Consider the following 27082-nt stretch of genomic DNA (forward strand, 5'->3'; position numbering starts at 1 on the left):
GAAAGGAAACTCCATTTTTTTTTCCCAAACTGGGAATGTTAGGTAAAAAAAATAAATACACATACAAGGCAACTGTGAATTCTGGATTGCATGGCTTGCAATGGTTATCGGAATGAGTCTGTGTGCAAAATGGCCCAGAAGAAGTGAGACAAAAACAACGCCTTGGGTAAGTTCAAACCGGCAGCGAGACAGACTCTACTCTTGTCGGGACACTCCAAATCAGGTAAATTCAGTCAGCTAGCTGTGGTTCGCTAAGCTCTATGCTAACCGGAATCCCCGTTACCCGGGGAGTAGTCTAATGCAGGCGTTATTGCCCTTTGTTTGTAAATTGAACAAATACACGTTGTTCACACGTCGGCCGCTTGTCGCACGAAGACGCAAGCTACGCTCAGTGTGTTTCTTTATATCAACATTGCATCCGTCAAAAAGCGTTCATTAGCTAGCCAGCTAACTTGATTCTCCCGCGAGCCAGCAAAGGGAAGAATTCCAAACTTCGCCAACAGAGGTAGATAGGTTCACCGTGGCGTGCAACGCAACCTTCATGTTCTTTAGCGATCAATCTATCTGCTGTATTTAAATGTGCGCGTCTGTCGTGCAGTTCCGTGTTATATTTCTTGCACATTATCATAGCCAATTGTGCAAGAGTTTAGGGCGCCTGACAGCTGTCACGACAACACTACGAAGTGGATGCGGTTGCTAGCTTAGCTGTTAGCTTAGCATTTTAGCTTGCTGAATTAACCGTAGTGTTTAGCCTCTGTTATTACCACAGATCTTCTCTTCCTGGATGTATTTATATTATAGTTGATGAACATTAAACTGCGGTTGCACTGTTAGAGTGTGCGCTTTTAAAAATCATTTTGTTGTTGCTACTGGACACCAACCAAAGCATAGGCCTATACTTTAACACACCCTCAAATCTTAAAATAGCTGCAACATAAAATGAACTGTCGTAGAGAAGTGCATTTCATTTCCGGTGATCTGATGTAGATGCGATTTAGAAATGTGCTTAATGATCTTCACGCTGCAACCGTGGGACTTCCTATATTACATAATCCACCTCCACTTTTCTGTTACAGGCTCATCATTTTCATTTTAGCCCCTCCTCAGATGTGAACTGAATAAACATCTGCAGCGTTCACCTCTCTGAGCAAAGGATTGGCCTCACTGGGGACACTTCAGACATTGAGTCCCGTTAACTGGCTGTCTGTGTGCTTCTAACCTACCATCATGTTCAGTTTACAGTCAATACCATAGCGAGTCTGAGCCTGGCTTCCCAAAGATGACAAGGTATGGACATTGTTATCCTGATCTTTTATGCGACATGCTTTATTGGGTTGGGATTTTGTATTATTACAAACAAATATCCAAAATAAACAAGTATGCACATTGTTCTGTTAGAACTGCTATGTGAATTTAATTGTGCTAGGCTCAAACTCTCAACATTATAAATTATTTATACAACAAATAACAAGTCTTTTCAATTCTGCAGTTGGCAGTCATGTTAATGCCAGACATAAACATTAAGCAAGCAGTAACAAAATAATTTGTTTTTGGAGTAGGAATACATGTTTTGATCTTTTTTTTTTTCATAAAAATATTTTTTTCAAATTCTTTACGGACTCTTGAACGTTAATAACTGTATTGGAAAGTCCTGTTAATTGTTTTTTTTTCTACCAATAAAATAACAAACTCCCTACTTTAAGAAAAAGGTGCTACAATAATCTGTGTGAGCATATACTGTATCCATTAGATATAAATTTGGCGTACAGCTAACAAAGTTATTAGTTGAATAAAAGGAGTCGTCATATCTCTACGTTTAATCATACATGTTTAACTTTAAGTTTGTGTTAAACTGGTAAAAATGTCATTCCTCAGTGCAGAAAATGTAATTTGCCATAATAAAGTGAGATTTTATTTTTTAAAATAACTACAAAAAAGATGTTTTTTCCTGTACAATTGATTTTTTTTTTTTCTCTCTCTTTCTATTTTCTTTACTCTGAGGTAACCAAAAGCTAAGCAAACACCACTTATATATATATATATATATATATATATATATATATATATATATGAAAGAATGAGTTAAAACTTTATTCGAACATTAAAATAAAAACAGAACAAAAACAATAACACAACAACAAAATAATATTACATAATATGTTTGAAAAGGGGTAGTCAGAAGCAAATGCTTATATTCCCTACCCTTTTCATCTTCCCTATTAAATACACCAATTATATAACAACAATTGTATTAATAATAACAGTTATGGTATAACAACAATAACACAAAGTTAATCATATTTTTAGACGCACTCGTATCACTCATACCCGATTTTCTTCATCCCTGTATTCCGCCAGGAGTGTTTTTTTGTATTTAAATTTGAACAAGTGAATAGTTGGAAATTGTTTGATCTCGTCTTGTAAATTGTTCCAAAGTTTGACTCCACACACACACACATACTTTTCCTGGTGGGGTTCTCACCTTTGGTATTATGATTTTACTACAGCCCCTTAAGTTACAATTTCCTTATTTCCGAATGAATAATTTATGGATGTTTTCTGGCACTATGTTTTTGTTGACCTTAAATAGCAATTGTGCAGTGAAAAATTTTACTAAATCATTTAATTTTAATAATTTGGACTGCAGGAATAAAATATTAGTATGATCTCGATATCCTACCCTGTGTATGGTTCTAATTGCACGTTTTTGAAGGATAAAAGGGGGCTGTAGTGAACTTTTGTAATTATTGTCCCAGACTCCTGCACAATAATTTAAGTGTGGCAGAGCTAGAGAACAATATAATAAATACAATGTATTATAGTTTAAAATGAATTTGTCTTTATTAATTATTAAAATGCTTTATATATATATATATATATATATATATATATATATATATATATATATATATATATGTTTTCATTTTTTTTTATTTTTTTTATGTATCTTTGCGTGTGTAAACAATCAAGCATTTGGATTAGTGTAATGTTTTTGTTTTTTGTTCTTGTAATCAAACAAGAATGGTGTCGTGGAATAGATTCCCCCACTGCCCAATAGGGCACCAGACCACTTGGTTAAGAATTTCTCTTAGCATACCGCTTCAATCAACAGTAAAACGTAAAAAGCCATTGATGTTTTTTAAATGCTTCCCTAATATGAACTAACTATCAATTAACCAACATTTGTTTTCTGTATACCAAGCAGCTGGCAGTCAACAGCTACAGAATGATGGGAGGAAGTGATGCTGGCAGTGGGGACAAGGATGGGTTAGTCACTGCTGCCATTCACATTCCCATTGGGTGGCAAAGGAACGTGCATAACGGTCGGGTGGTGTATGTCAGGTGCGTTATTATGCTAAATGCAATGTGAATAAAATAGATCCATTCAATATTCAGGCAACAGCAAGAAAATAATTTAAAGGCTCCTGAACATGGTGTCAAAGGGCTCAAATCTTACATATCCAATCCTGCAACGATTTATTCTGACAATTGGAATCCTGCTAAAGTGACATATTACTTATTCATTACATAAAATGTTAATCATAAACCATTCAAATCCTAACTTTGACACCTCATCTTTCTGCCTTGTAGGACATTTAAACTCATTGTTGTTTGTACTGTACAACCTTTTTCAACTTGAATTTAAGATTCCTTTGTGACTCCATTATGTTGGGAATACATAAGATTATTTTCTAAAATTATGCCAAAAGTCGTGTAACCAACAAAATGTTTGTTGTGTTTTAATAGTATCATTGAGTACATTTGATGGCATTCCAGATACAAGTCAATAAATACTCATTTTAAGTCCTTGCATGTATATTTTTTGTAGCCCCAGTGGCACTTCCCTGTCCTCTCTGGAAGAGGTGAAGAACTATCTTTTGACTGATGGCACCTGTAAATGTGGTCTGGAGTGTCCGCTTGTCATCAACAAGGTAAATATGTGTTTTCAAAATAGTTGATTTGTTATTGACTTCTCTCGAAACATCAAAAAATATTCACATTTTAATTCCAAGTAAATCACACCTTAAGTCCATTAAGACAAACTCCTTTGATCTTTTTAAATTTCTGTGACCACAAGACCATTATTGTTGTCATAGGTGGTAGCATAAGGCATTGAAGCTCATTGTTGTTCAAGTAGCACAAAGATTTCAAAGAGACTCATGGCCAGAATTTCTTCGAGCACATCATGTTCTGTGCAGTCCCAGAATAAATTAAGGCCTTGAATAAGGTCTGGGAGAATGGCATCAGAATATCTTTTATAGACTGACGTTGGACAACAAACATACGATTACAGGATGGTGTAATTGTAACCTGTGCAGTCCTTTGAGACATTTTGTGATAGGGCTATACAAACAAATGTGACTTAACTTGATTTGACCTGATCTATCCATGATTAGTTCATAGGTCATTATAGTCATATGATGTTAAATGCCATTCAAATTAAATCGTTTTTGTCAGGCATTTAAAAATATAACTATAGCTTCCCTATATCTGTCCAATTGATTGTCTATTGTTTAGACATTGCAGTATGTTTTTTAAATCGGAGAAAAAAAACAGAAAAATGCTGGTATAACAGTGTAATATAAATTTAAATATTTTGTCCTTTCTGACAGGTTTTCAACTTTACATTAGGAGTAAAGGTGGAGCAGCAGAAGCAACCTTTAGGCAAAACAGAGCAGGACATGACCAAACTGTGCAACCATCGCAGGAAAGTGGTAGCAATGGCTGCTCTGTGTCGCAGTATGCAAGCATCACAGTTACCTTTTGGTCAACTTCATAACCCAGGTAACTCCTGCCAACTTCCTCTTGGTGTTCAAATTGATAGTTGGCTTTCTACAGTTTATGTTTTGAATGGTATCACAGATTACTTTAAAATATAAGCAGTGGCTTACCCTTTATTTCCCTGAAAATTTAAAGTTACAAACAAATGACACATATTGAACAGTGTTTGTCAAAACAGACCAGAAGTGCCTGCTTCTGGGGTTTTCATTTGTATTCTTAGTTGATTTCTGCTGTAAATTCAAATTTCAATTTCAATGAACGTCTGTGCAGCTTGCAAAACTTATTTTAACTTATCCGAAGCCTTCGTAATGAGGCTTTTAACCTGTGCAGTTAACAAATATGTATGATGGTCTCATTAAATCATTGTGTCTCAATGGCCAGTCTCCAAATAGAATAATGTCCCATCAGCCATTAACACTTTCTGGCCCTACCCAATGAACATGATTTACTGCTGTGTAAGAGTTTAAGTAGGAAAAAGTGTAACAATAGATAACATAATACCACATTGAGCATTTAAGCCCTACATACTTGTCATAAAAAGCAACAATTTGTGCCCTGGTCATCCTGGAAGGAATATTACCACCTGTGAGCCCCCTTCTCAAGGTTTCTTAGTTTCCTCATGCTGAGGTTTTTGAGTTTGTCCTTGCCTTCATGTTGGTTTAAGATCAGGGGATGGTGTCATTGTAACATGTGCAGTCCTTTAAGACATGTTTTGATTAAGGGCTATACAAATACATTTAACTTAACATGACAATGTTTTATAATTTGCATATGATTTTGTCTGTTTATTTCTTTCCTTCGCAGAAGTGAGCAAAGGCATGAGCAATTGCAACCCAAAGAGGTCTCTTATTGAGCTGGAGAATGACAGAGGCACTTACCATCACAAGTTTCATCCAACTCGTGCAAAAATTCAAAATAACCCTCACCATAATCTTTGTCCCAGCCCAAATTCCTCTCAGAAGTTTATTTATCCTCATAATGGCTCTTCCCCAGGTCCTCACACAGGGGCCAACACTCCCAATCTCCCTGATTCTTTGCAAAGGGCTCACCATTCTCCTCTTCCTCATACTGTGCCCTTTAACAATTGCAGTAGCCCTGCTTATCATGTTTCCCAAAGGTCGCCCAGTACTCCAAACCCTCAGACTGTCACTCAGTGTCAAACATTTGCCCAAACACCTGAAACTCCTGCTTCTCCTCTTCTTAAGTCAAGATCTGGAAGAGTATCTCAGACCCAAGCACTACATCCACATGGGCTCAAAGGTGGAGACCCTCCCCTTTCTTCTTCTCCTAGCTTCTCTCCCTCAGTTCATAACTTGAACTGCGTATCACATTCGCTGCGCTCCCGCCACCCTTCTGCTTCGCCCTCTCATGGCCCCGACCAGGGTGGAAGCTTGACTGCATCAGTTGAAGGATTGGCTTCAAGTGATCTGTCACGTAGGAGGAAGTCTTGTTCTTCCTCTCCACATTCCCCTATCCCATGTGGTTCACCAAGCCCCAGCCCCCATATCTTCAAATTTAAGCTGGGAGACATCCTGGAGCAGTTTAAGAACTCTGGTAACAGTAGCACTAATAACAACCTCCTCTCAAACCCCACAAATCCCAACTTATTGACCAACCAAACTAGCCACAGTTTTAATGCTCCATTGCTGAAACCTTCAAGTAATACAGCGACTGCCAGCACAGTCCAGCCTGGTTTTGGTTTGAACACTGCAATGATGTGCAGCTCCACTTTGGGGACATTTCTAAACCACCACAGTCATCAAGGCCAACTGCCCCCCTCAACTTCGTTTCCTGCTAGCAGTCTCCTTTCTGCAGCTGCTAAAGCTCAGCTTGCTAACAAAGTAACCCAAGGCCAGGGCTTAAACGTTGCCTGCGGCCAAACCAGTGTGTCCTCTTCCTCTAAAGTCTTGACAGAGGCGCAACAACAACAGTCTACAAAGGTAACATATAGCACTTTAAAAAAACGCCACCTTTCTTCACCTGTTGCCGCTTCTAGGCCTCACTATCCCCCTCTAGCTGCAGCCTCTTCTGTCCTTTTTCCTTCATCCCACTCGTTGGCCCAGTCTTTAGCTCCTGCCTTGCCCCAATTGCCCCCAAAAATAGAGCAAAATGTATCGCACAGGAAAAGGCGACGGCGATCTCCCACTGTTCCCAGCATGACTGAAGACACCAATGCCCCGCTGAAGAAGCTGCCAGCAGACTGTGTATCATCTACTGTTATGAACCTATCATCTTTAGCTTTCCCTCATTCTACTCCTACCTTAGATGGGCAAAACCAGAAGAGTGTAACAATTGAGCAGCACCCGCATATACCATTGGGGTCAACCTCCAAACCAACACCACATCTTTCAGGAACTCAACATGCAGAAGCCTTGGATATAAGTTTGGCGCCAACACCAATTAGCATGGATACTCAAACCCAGCCCCTCTCTGCCCTTTTGCACTTAATGAGTGTACAGAATGCCAAGGCTGCATCCTCAGCTTCGAACCTTCCTTCAGCTCATTTAGTATTGTTGTCTGCAGAAGGTGGTGGTCACACAAAGACTCAGAGCCCCACCCTTTCACCCTCCTCTCATTCCCGTGGTAACCTGCATCCTCCATCGCCATGCCGAACGAGTAACACTAATAGGATACCCTTATTACCAGAGATGTGTTCCCCCTCTCGCAATTCCATGCATTTCAGACCAGTGCAGTCACAAGCTCAGAGTTCAAGTCCTGTACAAAGTCATTCTTCTTCCGGAATTATGTCACGTTCAAATACAGCTTTGCACAAGAGCAGCAGCCCATCCGTACATGTGACGTCCACTCTGTTCGAAAGCCATTATTCAACCGAGAATGACATTGCAGCATCTGACACTGTTTCTCAGGCACTTTCCCCAGAAGCATCGCCACAACGGATGTTCAGTAACACTTCCACAGCAACCCTAAATCACTCTCAAGGCAGTTCTTCTGCAGCACGAGCCACCTCACCAAAGCCTCTTGATCTTAGCAACCATGTTTTAGCCCTTCTTGCAGCGTCCTCCTCAGTACGACAGGAGGAATCCAGCTCAGCTGACCATACAACCGAGGTGGTGATGTCTTCCCCAGAAAATAACACTGCAGGTAATACAACTCAAATGATTTATGTATATAAATGTTCATTTTTAATGTAAAATGTATTGCACGTTTTGTCGATCCTAATCTAACACTTGGAAAATCCTTCCAAAGAAAAGTTGAACCATTAGCTTTATTGTATGTCTTAAAACAGCTAAAGGTTTTTGGCCATTTTTTATAGCCTTAGGACACCATTTAAATTAAAAAGATTGCAACATGAAACACTTTTTTCAAATTGACTGATCGTTTTGGTATGAATCGAATGGATTATGGAAATCAAAACATGTAGCAGTAAGAGAATACTTAACCACAAAGACACACTTTTGCCTTTGTCCGTCATTTTTTTCAGTGAAAATGTTTGTCATTTGTGTAGTGGGCTTGTATCAATGAGTTGCTCGTCATTAAAAAGGGGTATTACACCATTAATGGTCAGATATAAAATTACTCGGTTGATTTTTGTTTGTTTATATCTGGCCCTTGGAATGCTCACTTGGGCATAATTGCCAACTGAACTAGGCCATTAGACCAGGGGTGGCGAACAAGTTTAACACAAAGAGTCGACATTTTTATCTGTGAGAGTCAAAGAGGCACACCACGCACTGACCTGCCATTACAGACAGACACACACAATTAAAAACATATTATTTCCCATAACACACTCCTCTCCTTACAATACAACAAGTATTGTTCTTGTGTTCATTTCAAGGAAAGTGTCCACCCCTCAATACACACTCACAAAAAAACTAAACATGAAACAAGGCAAAGAGCCACAGTATATAGAAAATATGATGAGGCAAAGAGCCACTTGTTCGCCACCCCTGCATTAGACTATTGCTCCCCCTTATAAGGATTCCTTTCCACTCAATAACCTATATGGTGCACTAAGGATCACGACCTATCGAACAACACACCGAATGTGATGTAAGTAGACTTTAAATTAATATCAGTTAAACTGACCCTGAATTTGTTAGCCCACTTTAGCATTAAGGAGGGATTAACAACAATAGGAAAACTGAAAGTTGTCATCACACAATAATGCATATTTCTCCCTCTTAATCTTCAAATTTTCACTCCAGGGCTTATGGTGTATTCCAAAATACAGTCATATGCAAAAGTTTGAAACCCCCTGATCATTTTCAAGATTTTCCTTTATAAATCATTGGTGGTTAGGATCAGCATTTTCAGTTAAATATATCATATAACAGACAAACACAGTGATATCTGAGAAATGAAATGAAGTTTATTGGATTTACAAAAAATGTGCAATAATTGCCTAAACAAAGGTAGGCAGGTGCATAAATTTGGGCACCCCAACAGAAAAAGTCCATCAATATTTAGTAGATCCTCCTTTTGCAGAAATAACAGCCTCTAAACCAGGGGTCGGCAACCTATGACATGCGTGCCAGCACTGGCACGCGAGGGGTTAACCAGTGACACGCAAGCGCACGGCAAAGTAATGATTTTTTTTTTTTAATGCGCACATACCTGAAATTTATACATTTTCATTGTGCGCTGTGTTGTTTAGCGGCTTTAAGGTGAGCGTGTGTCTGCGCGGTGCCTCGCAGAGGAGAGATCTGTGTTTTAACCCTCCCACAGAAACACCGGCGCGTGATAAATGAACGAATCTCGTTCTTTTCAGCCAGCGTGGACAGATGACTGGGTTTTTCTGCAAAAAATGACCGTGCTGTTTGTGCATTATGCCTCGAGAGTATTGTACCTCGCACTTCAAGTGTTAAACGTCATTACGAGACGAAACATGAACATGAATTCAAGGACGAGTCTGAAAAGGCGGGTAGAGTAAAACGCGCTGTGTCCAGGTACGGTGTAGTGCCTAAATCCGACTCCTCTTCAAAATCCTCCCCCCCTCGCGTGAACGCGCATTCTGCTGCGCTTCTGACAAAAGCGATCGTATTCTACATAATAAGTTTATTAAAACATTAAACCGAGCTAATTAAAACAATTAAGCAATCGTTGTCCATAACGCGTTTATTAAAACAATAAAGCGCGATCGTATTCTACAAAATGCGTTTGTTAAAGCGGATGCAAAAGTCACCAACACCTGAGACGAATCAATGTACACTATGACATCCACGATCACAACTAATTATACACAAATAGCCTTCATTTGATGTACTATAATTGCCATATGTAATGTATTTTTATTGAGAATGAAACCCTGGTTGCAGTGAATCTTGTGGTGTAAACAATTCGGGGTTTTTTTTTTAAACCGGACTCCCCTGCCTATACTGTTTGCAAAGTAAGACACACTTTAAACTTATTATGTTTTTTTGGCTTTGGGATCCAACTTCCTCTGCATGAATGCCTTAGTAGAATCTGAGCTGTGTTTGGGGTCGTTGTTGAAGTATCCAGCCCCAGCGCAACTTCAGCTTTGTCACTGATTTTAAAACATTGTTTGCGAGAATCTGCTGATACTCACTGGAATCCATGCAACCTTTAACTTTAACAAGATTGCCAGTACCTGCACTGGCCACACAGCCTCAAAGCATGATGGAACCACCACCAAATTTTAATGTGGGTAGCAAGTGTTTGTCTTGGAATGCTGTGTTCTTCTTCTGCCATGCATACCACCCCTTGTTATGTCCAGATAACTCATTTTTGGTTTCTTCCGTCCACAGGACCTTATTCCAAAATAAAGCTTCCTTGTCCAAATGTGCCTTAGCATACCTCAAGCGACAGTTTATGGCATGTGTGCAGAAAAGGCCTCTCCTTGTACAAAGTGCACTGAATAGTTGAATGATGCGCAGTGACACCATCTGCAGCAAGATCATGTTGAAAGTCTTTGGAGCTGGTCTGTGGGTTGAGTTTAACAGTTCTCAACATCCTTCGCCTTTGCTTATCTGAGATTTTTCTTGGCCTGCCACTCCGGGCCCTAACTAAAACTGTGCCTGTGGATTCCATTTCCTCACTATGTTCCTCACAGTGGAAACTGACAGCTGAAATCTCTGAGCTAGCTTTTTGTATCCTTCCCCTAAACCTTGATGTTGATCAATCTTTGTTTTCAGGTCATTTGACAGTTGTTCTGAGGCTCCTATGTTGTCACTCTTCAGAGAAAATGCAAAGAGGAGAACATCTTGCAACTGGCTACCTTAAATACCCTTTCTCATGATTGGCTTCACCTGTGTATGTAGGTCAAGGGTCAATGAGCTTACCAAACAAATGTTGTGTTCCAAAAATTAGTGCTAAAGGTATTCAAATCAATAAAACAACAAGGGTGCCCAAATTTATGCACCTGCCTACTTTTACTTAAGTAACTATTGCACACTTTCTGTAAATCCCATGAACTTAATTTCACTTCTCCAATATCACTGCGTTTGTCTGGTATTTGATATATTTATCTCAAATTGCGTATCCAAACAACTACTGATTTATAAAGGAAAATCTTGAAAATGATTAGGGGTGCCCAAACCTTTGCATACGACTGTATACACATGCTCCCTGCTGTACAATAACAAAACAATAGGAAATATCCCAGTTATATGTTCATTTACACAATGGCTAAGACATCTTCGCCTTTGACTTTTCAGGTCCTGGTGATTCTGGACATCGAGACTTGAACTCAACATCAACAAAACCCCTGCCACTCACAAGCTCGGAGATAATCAGTTCATCTCAGCTGGGAGGAGACACTCTTCATACACTTTCACCTATAAGTGACTCGACAGCCCCTTTACCTCTGGCTGAGGCTTTCCCTTTCATGAACCAAGATCAGCTCCTCCAGCTGCTTTCTTCTACAGGAGGCCTGCCATCTATTTTGGACCCTACTGTCCTTTCCTCTTTACACCTTGGAGGGATGTGGTTGGGTGGGCAAAATGCACAGGTACCTCCCTCGACTGCTGCAACCCACAATCTTGGAGAGCAACAGCCATTATCGGCACAGCCAGAAACACAGCAACAAACCCAGGATCAACACAAGCCGCAACAAATAAACAGTAATACTCTCTTTCCATTGTTACCCCTGTTAAGCGGAGTGCAAGGGGACTTGCCCCTGAATCTATTGGGTCTTTTAAACCCAATCCTGCCTCCATCTTCAACTTCTGCCACAGGACAGGAATCTGATTTGGGTCAAATAGAAAAACAAAGCCTCCAATCTCTGCTAATGGCGTCCTTGCTGCTTGGGCAACACCAGCAGCCTTTGCTGCCCCTATCCGGACTGAATCAATTGGGTCAGGTCAACTTGGAGGGTCCTCTGCAGCAATCACCACAGATTCCTGCCACTTTGGAGGGACTCACATTAGACAAGGCTGCTGCGCTTTTAGATCCATCAACGCTTCCTGGTCCAGGGCTCTTGGAAGTTACACAGGGCCTTACTTTCCCACCTGGAACAGAGGGGACCGTTCAAGCTCTGCAGTCTGTGCTTCTTCCTGCAGGAATTTCTCCACACCCTGCTTCCTTCCTGCCATTTAGCCCCTCTCTCCTTTCAGCTGACCTACCCCATACCCAGTTAACATCTGTTCAGAATACCCAACCTCAGGTAGGCTCCCTTCTTCCTAAATAATTTCCTCTTTTACTTCTGAGGGTTTCCTTACATCAACCTTGCTTTATGCAGAGTGAAAGACTCTTGGCTAACTATTTTTAACCAAAAGTTCAGCGACAATGGACCTTGAATTTTAGTGATCTAAGTGGAAGATTTACAGGGACACACTGTGAAACGACTTACACATTGATCATATTTATTTATTCATACACAAACTTTAAACAATCAAATACAATAAAATAATTGCTCTTTGTCAAACACCCCAATTTGGAGTCCTACCTTAGTGCCTTCATTCTCTATTGCGTTGTCGTTTATTTTCTATGATTTTTGTATTTAATGGTGATGATAAAATGTAAAATTAGATATTACATCAATCGATTTTCTCAATGTTGTCTAGTCACTATCCATATCCATTAATTAGTACAAATAATGCAAATGTTACTTTAATTTGCATTATCTTTATGAGTTTATTCAAACCCCTTTATAATGTGTAAAAATCCCACCATTGGTCTTCGTTGTGCAGTAGCATAGCATCTTTTTTCCCCTGAACATTGTTTATTGAAATTATTGACCATTATCTCATCTCATTATCTGCACCGCTTATCCTCAGTAGGGTCGCGGGGGTGCTGGAGCCCATCCCAGCTATCTTCGGGCAGTGGGCAGGGGACACCCTCAACTGGTTCCCAGCCAATCGCAGGGCACACAGGGACAGACAACTCGCTCGCTCATTCACACCTAGGGACAATTTGGACCGGCCAATCCACCTGAAATGCATGTCTTTGGAATGTGGGAGGAAACCGGAGTGCCCGGAGGAAACCCACGCAAGCACGAGGAGAACATACAAACTCAATATAGTTTAATAAAAACGAATGTTTTAAAAGATATGAAGCACATTTTTGATATGTTAAAAGCAGTAAGAATAAGAAAAAAACAACTTACCTACCTTTTTATTTTGGCTATGAAGCTTTGGATGTTAATAAATGGTTTACTGGCAGGTAGCAATATGGTGGTGTACAGTGCATCCGGAAAGTATTCACAGCGCTTCACTTTTTCCACATTTTGTTATGTTACAGCCTCATTTCAAATTTTATTAATTTAATCTATTATCTCAAAATTCTACACAAACTACTCCATTATGACAATGTGAAAATGGTTTTTTTTTTACTTTTTTTGAATTAATTATAAATAGATAAATGTTTACTATTATGTGTACAGTAATGCTAAGTGTAATTCACCCTGGTCAATCCTGGAAGGGGGATTACCACATGTGAGGTCCTTTCTCAAGGTTTCTCTTTTCTCCTCACACTGAGGTTTTTGAGTTTTCCTTGCCCGCATGCTGGTTTAAGATCAGGTAATTGTGTAATTTTGTAACTGTAATCCTGTGCAGTCCTTTGAGATATTTTTGTGATTAAGGGCTATATAAATAAATTTGACTTGACTTGACTAGAAAACTAAGAAATCACATTTACATAAGTATTCACAGCCTTTGCCATGAAGCTCAAAATTGAGCTCAGGTGCATCTTTTTTTCAACTGATCATCCTTGAGATCTTTCTACAGCTTAATTGGAGTCCACCTGCAGTAAATTCAGTTGATTGGACATGATTTGGAAAGGCACACACCTGTATATATAAGGTCCCATAGTTGAATGTTTATGTCAGAGCACAAACACCAAGCATGAATTTAAAAGAACTGTCTGTAGACCAGTGAGACAGAATTGTCTTGAGGCACAAATCTGGGGAAGGATACAGAAAAATTTCTGCTGCTTTGAAGGTCCCAATGAGCACAGTGGCCTCCATTATTCGTAAATGGAAGACATTTGGAACCACCAGGACTCTGCCTAGAGCTGGCCGGCCTTCTAAACTGAGCAATCGGGGAAGAAGGGCCTTAGTCAGGGAGGTGACCAAGAACCCGATGGTCACTCTGTCAGAGCTCCAGCGTTCCTCTGTGGTGAGAGGAGAGCCTTCCAGAAGGACAACGATCTCTGCAGCAATCCACTAATCAGGCCTGTATGGTAGAGCGGGAGGACGAAAGCTACTCCCTAGTAAAAGGAACATGGAAGCCCGTCTGGAATTTGCCCAAAAGCACCTGAATGACTCTCCGACCATGAGAAACAAAATTCTCTGGTCTGATGAGACAAAGATTGAACTATTTGGTGTGAATGCCAGGCGCCATGTTTGGAGGAAACAAGGCACCGCTCATCACCAGGCCAATACCATCCCTACAGTGAAGCATGGTGGTGGCAGCATCATGCTGTGGGGATGTTTTTCAGAAGCAGGAACTGGCAGACTAGTCAGGATAGAAGGAAAAATGAATGCATAGAGATATCCTGGATGAAAACCTGCTCCAGAGCGCTCTTGACCTCAGGCTGGGGCGAAGGTTCATTTTTCAGCAGGACAACGACCCAAAGCACACAGCCAAGATCTCAGAAGATTGGCTTCAGAACCACTCCATGAATGTCCTGGAGTGGCCCAGCCAGAGTCCAGACTTGAATCTGATCGAACATCTCTGGAGAGATCTGAAAATGGCTGTGCACAAACGTCTCCCATCCAACCTGATAGGTGTGCTAAACTTGTGGGATCATATTCAAAAAGACTTGAGGCTGTATTTGCTGCCAAAGGTGGATCAACAAAGTATTAAGCAAAGGCTGTGAATACTTATGTAAATGTGATTTCCTTCGTTTTTTTAATAAATTCAAAAAAGTAAAAAAAAAAAACGTTTTCACATTGTCGTAATGGAGTATTTTGTGTAGAATTTTGAGATAAGAGATTAAATTAATACAATTTGGAATGAGGCTGTAACATAACAAAATGTGGAAAAAGTGAAGCTCTGTGAATACTTTCCGGATGCACTGTAGGTGACAACTTGTTACAAATGCTATAATATGTAGGAAATAAATGAGCATTAGTAATAATTAGGAATTAAAGCCTAAATTAAAAAAAATATCTTAAGTACATAATATTGTTCATGCAATCATATAAAGGTTATAAATAAGACTTATTTCTCTCATGATTCCATTAAAATGGACTATTTGACTTATTGAATATATTTCCACAGCCATACATTTCAATCATGTCACAACCCAATAAAACTTGTGCAAACCTCTGCAACATGAAACAGAAAGTTATCATCGAGCAAACAGAAACACTTGCGGTCACCAAGAACCTTGAAATCTGAACTATGATAATCTTTCCAAACACAAGTCCATGATGTATCCGTGAAAACAAATTTGCATAGCAAAAGAAAAGAACAAAATCGCAAGTACCGACGTGGAACAAACATAGATGAGTAATGGATTTTATTCTAACAGGAACTGTCTGATGCTGTTGTGGACACGCTTATCCCCCTATCTCTCCAAGGGAAGGAAAACCCCATTCTCCAGCAATTACTTCCCACTTTGCTTAACCATTCTGTGTTGGGTAAGCTTGTCCATAGTCTGAAGTTACAAAAATACATATTTTTAACATTAATGTGTCCTAACATTTTCTTAATATGGTATTTATGGACTGTGGCTTTGTAGGCGATGTGTCTGGTATAGCTGGGCTCCATAATATGGTTGGCATTGGAGCTAGTTCCATCCTCCTACCCTCAGTCCAGACTTCATCTATGAGCATGCCTCTTCTGCAAGGTCCTGATGGGACCATTAACTTGCTCAACAACATTCACGTAAGTACTCTATTTTCTCAATATTTAACCGCACCTTACTACAAATTGAATTGAATTACTACTAGAGTAAGGGCTAGGATTGCACAACAAATAAAAAAAGAGTACCGTATTTGTGTGTTGATTAATTAGTCAAAATATATAATTGATCACAATGCATAGCATTGGTCGCAACAGGAATCGAACCTGGATCGTGGCGTGGAGCACACTGGATCATAGCCACTAGACGACTAGGGATACAGACGGCACACAAAAAGACGTTAGGCGTTATCTCATCACACTGTTTTCAGTCAGAGTATCAAATTGTTGATGGTATATTTGGGCTTAACCATGAGAATATTGTCAGACGTTTAACCAGTCCGTGTGCAGAAAAGGTTGGGGAGCACTAAAACATAGTATCTAGTTGTCTAGTGGATAGGGTCTGGCATTTGCCCCGCTACCATCCGGGTTCGATTTCTGTTGATATAAAGACATGTAAATGTCAACAATCATTCATGTCCCTTATCCTTCCTATTTGGTTCGATCCCGGTTGCTACCAATGTTATGCCATAGTGGTCAGCGGTAGACTGATCAATAAATTTGCGAATATGGTAATGAATTTCTAATTTTGTCTGCATATAAGGAACACTGGATTATGAGGCACACGTTCAAATTTCTGGCCAATTTGGTTTTTTTGGGTGCGCCTTGTAGTCTAGGAAATACAGTAATTGCCACATATTGTCAGCAACTGTCTTGTCTGGGGTGTCAAATATGCTCAGAAGTAGAGCTTCTAATTTAGGTCTGTCTTGAAAGCAATCACAAGTAAAAGTGTATTTGGTATGTCCACTTTACAGATTGGGTAACGTGTTTAATTTTAATTTCTATTATTGATTTCTCCCCATAGCTAAATCTGGCACCGTCCTCTGTGGCAGAGAAGTCTGATTCATGTCTGGATACAGGGAGCCCCGCTCCCCATATTGAAATCCCAGCTGCTCAGGTTTCTCCTGGGAAGGTTGCTAGTCCTGCTCCAACGCCTTCTCAAGAACAGAGGCAACCGCCACAGCGAGTATTTGACGGTAAACCGGTGATCGACCCCTATACCTCTTTCATGGATACAATTTATACCTCCTTCCTTCAAATTAACGCTAAAGAGCAGGAAGATGGGATCCACTCTGGGCCTTCTGACCCGACGTCACCTTTCTGTGCCTTACCACCTGTCACATTCCCAATGGAACACCACACTTTTTCCACTCCTGTCCAAAGTCAGCACCAGGCAAGTGCACCAGTCTCCCTGAGCCCGCGCCGGGCTTGCTCCCTGCGAAATCCAGACTTGTCACGCCTCAGCTTGGAAGCAGCAGCACATTCACCTGCCCAGGGTACTCCAAAACCCATTGAGGATGTGGCAGTATCACCTTTACAAAGAAAAGCGGTTATGGTTGAAGGACAGACCCATCCAGAGCCCCCTTTGCCATCCATTTACTTGGAGGAAGCTAAAACTGACTGTACTGGGATAGAAAGACAAGTGAGTTATCTGAGTCCCAGGGATGGTTGCAGTGGGAGGCCTTGTGACAATACAACAAGCACTATGCTCCACAGTGAACAGGGAAGGGTAAGTGTTGCCTTTGCTCTTTCAAAATAGCTACATAATTTTCATGCTCAACTTCCATACTTCACCAAATACACTATGTGTTATAGAACAGTGCTCCTCAACCTTTTCTGTGTAATGGACCGTTACATTCTCTGACAATATTTTCACAGCCTGGTCCAAGGGTAGCATTTAACATGTTTGTACATTTTCTAAAATGATAATAACAACAATTTTAGCAATTATAATAATAAAATAAGTTAGAATAAACGGCGGAAATCCACTGCGTAAACATGTGGAACATTTTGATGTCCTTGTAACATCACACAAAAATCAAATTCATTCTTTTAAAAATACAAACTGACCAAATAAACCAACCTCCCGAAAACCTTGTTGATGTTATGTGGTAACTATGTCATGTTTTTGACTTGGGGATCCATGCATCCTCAAACTCCCAATGCCAAAGTTTTTTCAGTTTGTTTACAAACTACCGTGACATACTTGACCGCTCTCCTTGCCGATTGGCTATAAGCGCAAAAGTTTAATTTAATGCATACTACATTATTTTTGGCAGGTGGAAATCTTTGTTTCCAATGTGACAGTTGTACGGCTGACAGGCAATTGCGCCCGCCAATACAAACCACACTGATTTTAATTAAAACCTACCCACCTCAAAGACCCTATTAAAGCTCTGTCTGAAACAAAGCAGTGTCACTAAAACAAAAAATGGGTTAAATAGAAAACCACCCAGGGCCTAGTACCGGTCTGCGGCCCGGTGGCTGCTGACTGCTGTCACAGAAAATGTTCGCTGCTCGTAATGGTGTATATAAATTACTGAAACAATGAGACTCTCTTAATGGATGACTATTCACAAATGTAGGCATTTACATTTTTTCTATCAAAGTTGGTCTCCGATTGCTCCAAAACTCACCCAAGTGTACTAAAAATGAGCCACTGGATGGTGCCACTACACAATTCGGCGTTAAGCTTTTTTCTTCTTTTCTTTGTCACCAAGGAACAATCAGCAACTGTGTCTCTAACTCGTCGCGGGAGGAAAAGAAAACAAACGTAAGCTGCGTTGTAAAGAGAGTTCTACTTTTGGTTCCATTTCCCTAAACCATCTTTCATGTTAACGTTTTACTGTTTCATAATTTCTGCATCAGGCTGCAGAATGTGTTGGAAGACTTCAGAGACATGGATGCTACAGGAGCACTCGAAGAAACAAAGGCTGCTACGGTATAACTCATTTTTCGATGGAACTGGTTGCAGCACAAGTGATTAATATATTGGGATGAAGGTGTTGCCTTATTAAAGGTCAATGTTAGCCTAACCCTAACCTTCAAGAAACAATATATTTTACCAATGTCATGAATTAAAGGAATTCGTCGCATAAACAATTCCTTGATTTTAGTTTTATGAAGTACTATATGAGATGTTTCAGAAAGATTCTAGGACTGGTGTCACAAAAGATTTCAAATTCAAACTTCAAGTTCTTCTAGTAATCATGCTAGTGTACGGCACTCTCCTGGCACTTCCTGGCACTCTCTACCACATCTTCCTTCACTACTCAAAGGATTCTTCAGGCATCTCCCGCACTTCTGCCGTCATTGCCATCTTGATGTTGTCTGCTTCTTCAAAACGCGTGGATGACCAACTTTTTATTGGGAAAGAGGAAAAATGTCCCTTGCTGCCAGGTCAGGTGAGTTGGAAGATTGCTCCAATGTGCCCATTCTCTTTTTGACCAGGAACTGTGAGATACTCAGGGTCTTGTGAGCTGGGGTATTGTCACCACTCGTTGCCGTGCTCTTTATTCACATGTACTATACATGGCAAATTCTTCAGAAACTGAACGTTGATGTGCTGGTTTACCATAGGGCCAAATTCAAAGGGGAAAATTTGCAATTTGGTTTGTGATATCTTTTGTGACAACCAACCTGGATTTACTGTAAATTCTTGTCTAAGAACCCACCTGGTTAAAAGCCGCATGTGCAAATTTAAGAAGAAATGCAACTTACTTTTTGCACAAACAGACCGGATTTTCAGCCAAACTTATTTTTGTCCATTTTGTACCTATAAAATTAGCGAGAAATGTCTAGTACAAAAAAGTAACACATTTTGCCACGATTAAGACACGTGTTTGTGGTCTGTGTCAGCAGCTGTCAATCTACTAGCAAAAAAAACTAGAGAAGCAGTCAATATTACAATTTATTATTAAATTGGCATTAACATATACTCTGGAGTGCAAGAAAACATTTCCATAACAAAACTCAATTACTGTCCTGACTTAAATTCAGGAGCCCACACAATCGCACCAACCTGTGACAAGTTGAAACTTGCAACTGATCTTAAGCTTCCCCATCCCTTTCGCACATGAGCGATAGAGAGGAGACCAAGTATTGCTACTCCTACAAAAAAATATAATTCCACAGAAATGCTTGGAATCTTTCTATCAAGTAATGTCGGCTGATTGAATATTGTAGCAACAGGTAACCAATTATTGGGTATATTTTGCCTAATATGTGACAGGTCGAAACATATGTTGGCCTGGAGAGGGATGGGCGCCACTAGGTTGTACTTGTCCAATACACACAACAGAAAATTGTGCTCATACTACCAACACTTTGTCATGTGTGCAAGGAATGCGTAAAGGTATTCAAAAATACCTCTTTTTTTAGTTAGGCACAGAACATGCAGTGTTCCTACCCACAATTTTGCAGATATGTTGCAAATAAATTCCATGCACCGGGAGACTTGAAAAAGTGAGTCTCAAAGTTGACCGATCCAGCTCTTTCTCTGTAGCTGTGATGTCATTGAAGGAACACGTCACTTTTAACATGGCGAATCCTGTTAACACAACATGTGAGGCAGCTCCAAAACAGAAGGCAATTGTTTAAAGCGATTGCATACAGATCATTTTTGCTTACATAATTTTGAACTTTGCCTACACTGGGGGCCTTGTTTTTCCCAAGTTGCGTGCTTTGACCTCCAACAGCTTTGTGGGGTTTACTTGCGGCGAGAAAGCGAGTGTTCCTTCTTTGCTTTTCCTTCGTTTTAGGTAAGCAATTGTGGCTTTATGTTTGATTTTCGCCTCGTGTGTCGCTGTTGGTCTATTATTGTCCAGGTAGCTCCCAGTTTGCGTCGGGGATGCCGAAGGCTTCCTGTTTTGTTCTCAACACAAAAACACCAAAACTTGGCATTAACACTCGTAACCTCTTAGACTAAGTAACAGGTAAACGAGTATGGTTACTGGCCTGCTAGGGTGCTGGTGTTCCTCCGATGATGTCACATCTCAGGATGACAAAGACGAGACATGCTGTCTTCAAAATGGAAATAATTAGAATATACTGAAGAGATATTTATAAATTTTATGCAAAAACAGTATACTATTTCCTTTTGCATGTTTTAGAATTTGGAAATCCGTGTACGATCAGTCGTATGGCTCAGCATTTCGCAGGCTGTTGTGATTCTATGGACTTCTGAATTTTAGTCTGTACAGTACCTTGAGTATTCCTAATGTTTGTTTTTTTTTCCCACTCTTGCATACATAGAAATTCCTTATTCAATTAATATTGACTGCTGCAGTAGTTAATAAAATTTTAAAGCTGAGGAAAAGTCAACAAACGAGTGTCTTAATATCTGCACAACCTGTTACTTTGTGACGTTAGGCCCCAACAGGTACCACAGCTGGGTAATCTGTGTTAAAAGTGCACCGTGAAAAAATAAAGCTGCAGTGTTTAAAATGTATAAAAATAGTGGAGGCTTGTATTCCAGAATTCTCTGTAATTTGTATTTTGGTTTTTTAACTTTGAATACATTTTTTTCCGTCTTGTTTCAGACGGCCATGTTAAATCCTGATACTACAATTCGAGGCAGAAGGAGGCGAGGGGCAAGGTCTCTAAGGCAGTGATCAGTCAATCTCAGCTGTTCACCATTCACATACAGTGCTGTTCAAAATAATAGCAGTGCAATATGACTATATCTCTCTTTTTTTAGGATATTTTTTATCGTTACATGCCAGACAGGTTAGCATTCGGTGCAGTGAATTATACGAAAACAAACAAGACCCAGCATTCATAATGGGCACTCTCCGAAGACTGTGGAAATGGGAAAATAGTTTAAAAGGGTGTGTTGGGAAAATAGTTTAAAAGGGTGTGTTAAAAAAATAGCAATGTGGCAACCAATCTCTTAGTTAATCAATTTTTGGGAAGGAAAAAAAAAACTGATGTGAATCGGGTGGCGCCTATTCAAGGATAATGAACATGCACTTAAGGAAAATGGGTCATTCAAGACACTGCTTTGAACGACGACATTATTTGATACTTGATTAGAGAGGGAAGAACCTATAAAAAGGTGCAAAAAAAGTGTTTGCTGTTCAGCTAAAATGATGTCTAATAATGGGTCTCTGGGTAGAAAAACCAGAGACATGTGGAAGATAACGGAAGACAACTATTAAAATGGACCGGAAAATAACCAGAATGGCAAAGGCTCATCCAATGATCAGCTCCAGGACGGTTAAACAGTCTGCAGTTACCTGTAAGTGCTGTGAGAGAAGACCTCCGTGTGAAGCAAATTTCCTTTAAAAAATCCCACGCAAAGTCCCTCTTTTAAAAACAAAACACATGTGCAGAGGAGTTTAAAATTAGCCAGATAACACATTAACTGGCCTAAGGAAAAGGGGAGGAACATTTTATGGACTGATGGAAGTAAAATTATCCTTTTTACCTCCAGGGGCCACAGACTGTGTAAGAGATGACCCCAAAACTCTGTTTTCAAACCTCCGTACATATTGAAGACAGTGAAGCATGGTGGTGCAAGTATGCTGGTCTTGGCATGTTTCCCCTACTCTGCTGTTGGGCCCATGTATCGTATATCACGGATCAGTTTGTGTATGTCAAGATACTTGAAGAGGTTATATTGACTTGTGCTGAAGTAGACATGCCCTTAAAATGGGTGTTTCAACAAGAAAATGACCCCAAACACACCAGTAGACGAGCAAAGTATTGGTCCCAAACCAATAAAATGTTAGAGTAGCCGGCCCAATCCCCAGATCTCGATTCAATCGAGAACTTTTGGGGTGATATCAAAAATGCTGTTTGTGAAGTAAACAAGAAATGTCATTGCATTGTGGAATGTTGTTAAGCAATCATGGAGTGAAATAACAACTAAAAGGTGCCACAAGTTGGTTGATTCTATGCCACACAGAAGCAGTTGTAAAAAGACTGTGGTCATGCAACTATTTTCGATTGCTAAATCTTTTTTGGAAATACAAAATAGTGTTGAGTTTGTCCAGTCAGCTTCAGACACTATTTTTTAACACACCGCTTTGAACTGTTTGCTCAATGGCACAGCCTTCAGAACATGCCTATTATTACTTGTTCGGCTTGTAACAATACAGGACTGTCTCAGAAAATTAGAATATTGTGATAAAGTTCTTTATTTTCTGTAATGCAATTAAAAAAACAAAAATGTCATACATTCTGGATTCATTACACATCAACTGAACTATTTCAAGCCTTTTATTATTTTAATATTGCTGAATTTGGCTTACAGCTTAAGAAAACTAAAAAATCCTATCTCAAAATATTAGAATATCATGAAAAAGTATACAAGTAGGCTATTCAACTAATCACCTGAATCATCTAATTAACTCGAAACACCTTGCGAGGGTTTCCTGAGCCTTAAAAACACTCAGCTTGGTTCAGTAAACTAAATCACAAGTATGGGGAAGACTGCTAATCTGACTGCTGTCCAGGGGACCATCATTGATACCCTCCATCAGGAGGGTAAGACACAAAAATAAATTTCTCAAAGAGCAGGCTGTTCACAGAGTGCAGTTTCAAAGCATATCCACAAAAAGTCTGTTGGAAGGGAAAAATGTGGCCGGAAACGCTGCACAACCAAGAGAGATGACCGCAGCCTTAACAAAATTGTGAAGAAGAGCCGCTTCCAGAATTTGGGGGAGCTTCAAAGACAATGGGCTGAAGCTGGAGTCCAGGTATCAAAAGCCACAGTTCACAGACGTGTCCGGGAAATGGGCTACAATAGCCGTATTCCCGTGGTCAAGCCACTTCTGAACTCAAGACAACGGAAGAAGCGTCTGACTTGGGCTATGGAGAAGAAGCACTGGACAGTTGCAGAGTGGTCCAAAGTCCTCTTTTCAGACGAAAGCAAGTTTTGCATTTCATTTGAAAGTCAAGGCGCCAGAGTCTGGAGAAAGGCTGGAGAGGAGCAAAATCCAAGTTGCTTGAAATCCAGTGTGAAGTTCCCACAGTCAGCAATGGTTTGGGGAGCCATGTCAGCTGCTGGTGTTGGTCCACTGTGTTTCATCAAGTCCAGAGTAAATGCAACTGTGTACCAAGAGATTTTAGAGCACTACATGCTTCCATCTGCTGAAAAGCTCTATGGAGATGAGGATTTCATTTTCCAGCATGATCTGGCACCTGCCCACAGTGCCAAAACCACCAGTAACTGGTGCACTGACCATGGCATCACTGTCCTTGATTGGCCTGCTAATTCCCCTGACCTGAACCCCATCGAGAATTTGTGGGGTATAGTTAAGAAGAAGATGAAAGACACCAGACCTACAAATGCAAATGAGCTGAAGGCCGCTATCGAAGCATCCTGGGCATCAATAACACCTCAGCAATGCCACAGGCCGATTGCCTCCATGCCACGCCGGATTGATGCAGTAATCCGTGCAAAAGGATTCCCAACCAAGTACTGAGTGCATCAATGGACATTTTCAAATGTTTGATTTAGTTTTGCTGTTATAAAACTATTTTTTACTTGGTCTGAGGAAGTATTCTAATATTTTGAGATAGGATTTTTGAGTTTTTTTCAGCTGTAAGCCAAAATCATCAATATTCAAATAATAAAAGGCTTGAAATAGTTCAGTTGATGTGTAATGAATCCAGAATGTATGACATTTTTGTTTTTTTAATTGCATTATAGAAAATAAAGAACTTTATCACAATATTCTAATTTTCTGAGACAGTCCTGTAAAACCTATACTAATTCCTAAAATATTCTGGTTAGTCACAGTGCACTGTTATTATTTTGAAAAGCACTGAATGTTTCCTGTTATTTGATTAGGCACAGAACATGTATGCTCCATCTTTCTCCTACCCACACCACCTGTTTTTTGTTGTTGTTTTTCATCCTTCTTAACCAACTGCACTAATATCTCTGTTGTTAACAAAGGTCTTGGAAATCGATGAATAACAAAGCATAGGACGAGCTCTAGTATGGGGGATAAATTATTTACTAGAAACTTAACAGAAAAAGTTGTAGCTCACGCAAAAATTGTGTTGATGTGATCACAGTTCTCTTCATATCAGTGTCACACACACACACACACACACACACACAAAAACAAGTACTGTTTTCAGATTTGTGTTACTGTGAGGCACAATGAAGCACATCTACTTGAACCATGATCTCTGTGGAAAGTGTATGTTTTATGTATGTATGTCTTTTTTTAATATGTTGTGTAGGACAACTTTGCAATTGCTGAGCCCCTCACTCACCGGTGGTTTCATTGGAATTCTGGTCATGTAACAGAAGAGACCCTAATTTAAATAAAGGCACGATTCTTTGAAAGCACTAAGCTTTCAAAAGGGGCTGTTTGAAGGATGTGTGATTTTTTTTATTTTTTTTAATTCATAGTTTTCTTTTCTATTCACTACGCATACTTGTTTATCATGAACAAACAATGGAGGGTTCCTAATAAACAGGAGTTGTGGTATTCTTCTGTTAATTTGAATTTTTCTAAAAGTAAATTATGGACTGACATCCTTATACTGCCCTTTATTAAAAAAAAATACTGGCATCTCTAGCTGTATTTAACACACACACACACAAAAAAACGCTAATTATGCAATTTCTATACACTTGGAGATATGTATATATGTACAGCTATGTGTTTTATGATTTTATATTGTTTAGAGAAAAGATGACCGCAGGCAGTTGTGAATTTTTCTGGGATTATTTTTCTCATTTTACCCCCTGGGATTTCAATACTTATGTTTAAAAATGTTGAATAAATTGTGGACTGTAGCTTCCTTTTTCATACAGGAGGTGTTTTTTTTATTTAATAAAACTATTTACAGAACTCGAGGTTGATTTTTTTCTTCATCTCAGGTCAAGTGGTACAAACACATGTTTGAACAAATGTAATAGCCACATTCAAGTCAATTTAAAATGTGATTGGTATTTTAAGATCTATGGCACAGTCAAGGTACTCCCCTGAACTACAGATTAATTATTTGAGAGTGCAATGATTCGCCTCTACTGTATGTGTCACATTTTTCACAATGATGATGACTTAATTTAATATTTGTTTCAACTTGCCTTTAGTTGGTTATGATTCCATCCATCCATTATCTGCACCGCTTATCCTCAGTAGGGTCGCGGGGGTGTTGGAGCCCATCACAGCTATCCTCTGGCAGCGGGCAGGGGACACCCCAGACTGGTTGCCAGCCAGTGGCAGGGCACACAGAGACAGACGATTCACTCACTCATTCACACCTAGGGACTGGACAATTAAACTGACATGCATGTTTTTGGAATGTGGGAGGAAACTGGAGTGCCCGGAGGAAACCCACGCAAGCACGGGGAGAACATGCAAACGCCACACAGGAAGTTCGATCTTATGGCCTCAGAACTGTGCCACACACTCGCCAACTAGTGTGCCGCCGTGCCGCCCTTATTTTAACCTAAAGCTTGAAAAAGGAAAGGGTTTCGGAAGAAATATTGGGAGCCATTAGAATAGATATACTGTAAGTACCTGGGTAACTGGTCCATTTTTACCTACCCTCCGTCCTTGTAGGTCTGATTTAACTGCAAATATTAGAGTTACAAAACAATTTTTGCTTTGGGTGCGTACGGAATGTGTAATGAGAACACTCAGGTATCTCATACTATCGAGAGCAATCTTTAAAGGTATTAGATTATGCGACATCTCCCTGGCCACCTGATTAACTGGGGAAAAACTTCCCTTTTAGAAATGTATAGCTTGTATTTAGAAATATCACCAAATGCTACCAATAAATTGAAAGTCAAGTCACATTTATTGGTGTAGCCCTTAATCACAAAATGTAAGGACTGCACAGGTTACAATTACACCCCCCCCCCTGATCTTATACCAACATGCGGGCAAGGAAAAACTGAAGTCCTCAGCATGAAGAAAACAAGAAACCTTGAGAAGTGGTACAAGTGGTAACAGGCTGCAATAAATGGTATATATATATATATATATATATATATATATATATATATATATATATATATATATAAAATTTGCGGCTCCAAACAGTTTTGCTGGTTTTCTATTTTATTCCAATCTGGCTCTTTCATCATTTTGGGTTGTCACCTGGGTGTATCGTGGATGCCGTATATATTTTTTTTTGGTTTGAACAAATTTATTGACACTAATATGCAATGACAAGTTGCTGCATCATCCTGCCTAGCAGTCATGTTGTTGACGTTT

General features: G+C 39.8%; 1 protein-coding gene and 1 long non-coding RNA gene across 4 annotated transcripts; one reads left to right on the plus strand and one right to left on the minus strand.

Annotated features, from left to right (window-relative positions):
- On the plus strand, positions 1–25705 carry mbd6 (methyl-CpG binding domain protein 6). 3 transcript variants are annotated; one of them, XM_088331507.1, is made up of 14 exons: positions 1–166; positions 1077–1287; positions 3206–3342; positions 3830–3932; positions 4614–4785; positions 5587–7884; positions 11421–12367; positions 15679–15787; positions 15889–16034; positions 16915–17086; positions 17162–17619; positions 18611–18663; positions 18759–18831; positions 21431–25705. In XM_088331507.1, the coding sequence occupies exons 3-14, from the start codon at positions 3227–3229 to the stop codon at positions 21500–21502; spliced, it is 4719 nt and encodes a 1572-aa protein (XP_088187633.1). In that variant the 5' UTR covers positions 1–166; positions 1077–1287; positions 3206–3226; the 3' UTR covers positions 21503–25705. The 3 variants fall into 3 exon arrangements, with proteins under 3 accessions (XP_088187633.1, XP_088187631.1, XP_088187632.1); XM_088331505.1 differs by having other exon boundaries at positions 16915–17619; XM_088331506.1 differs by lacking the exon at positions 1–166 and adding an exon at positions 285–505 and having other exon boundaries at positions 16915–17619.
- On the minus strand, positions 19787–26768 carry LOC148369485 (uncharacterized). Its single transcript, XR_015850015.1, has 3 exons — positions 25945–26768; positions 20520–20908; positions 19787–20439 (listed from the first exon to the last, which is right to left on the minus strand). It is a non-coding gene; the product is annotated as an uncharacterized LOC148369485 (long non-coding RNA).
- Positions 26769–27082: the final 314 nt, after the last annotated feature.

Source organism: Urocampus carinirostris, chromosome 3 (assembly GCF_059441175.1).
Source record: "Urocampus carinirostris isolate Australia breed hairy pipefish chromosome 3, RoL_Ucar_1.0, whole genome shotgun sequence".
Taxonomy (NCBI): Eukaryota; Metazoa; Chordata; class Actinopteri; order Syngnathiformes; family Syngnathidae; genus Urocampus; species Urocampus carinirostris.

Bases quoted from the DNA above. Each gene is read 5' to 3' on its own strand.
- mbd6 (XM_088331505.1), top strand. From the start codon at position 3,227: ATGATGGGAGGAAGTGATGCTGGCAGTGGGGACAAGGATGGGTTAGTC. The intron at 3,933-4,613 runs GTAAATATGTGT...CCTTTCTGACAG, and splicing joins GTCCGCTTGTCATCAACAAG to GTTTTCAACTTTACATTAGG. The intron at 16,035-16,914 runs GTAAGTACTCTA...TTCTCCCCATAG, and splicing joins ACTTGCTCAACAACATTCAC to CTAAATCTGGCACCGTCCTC.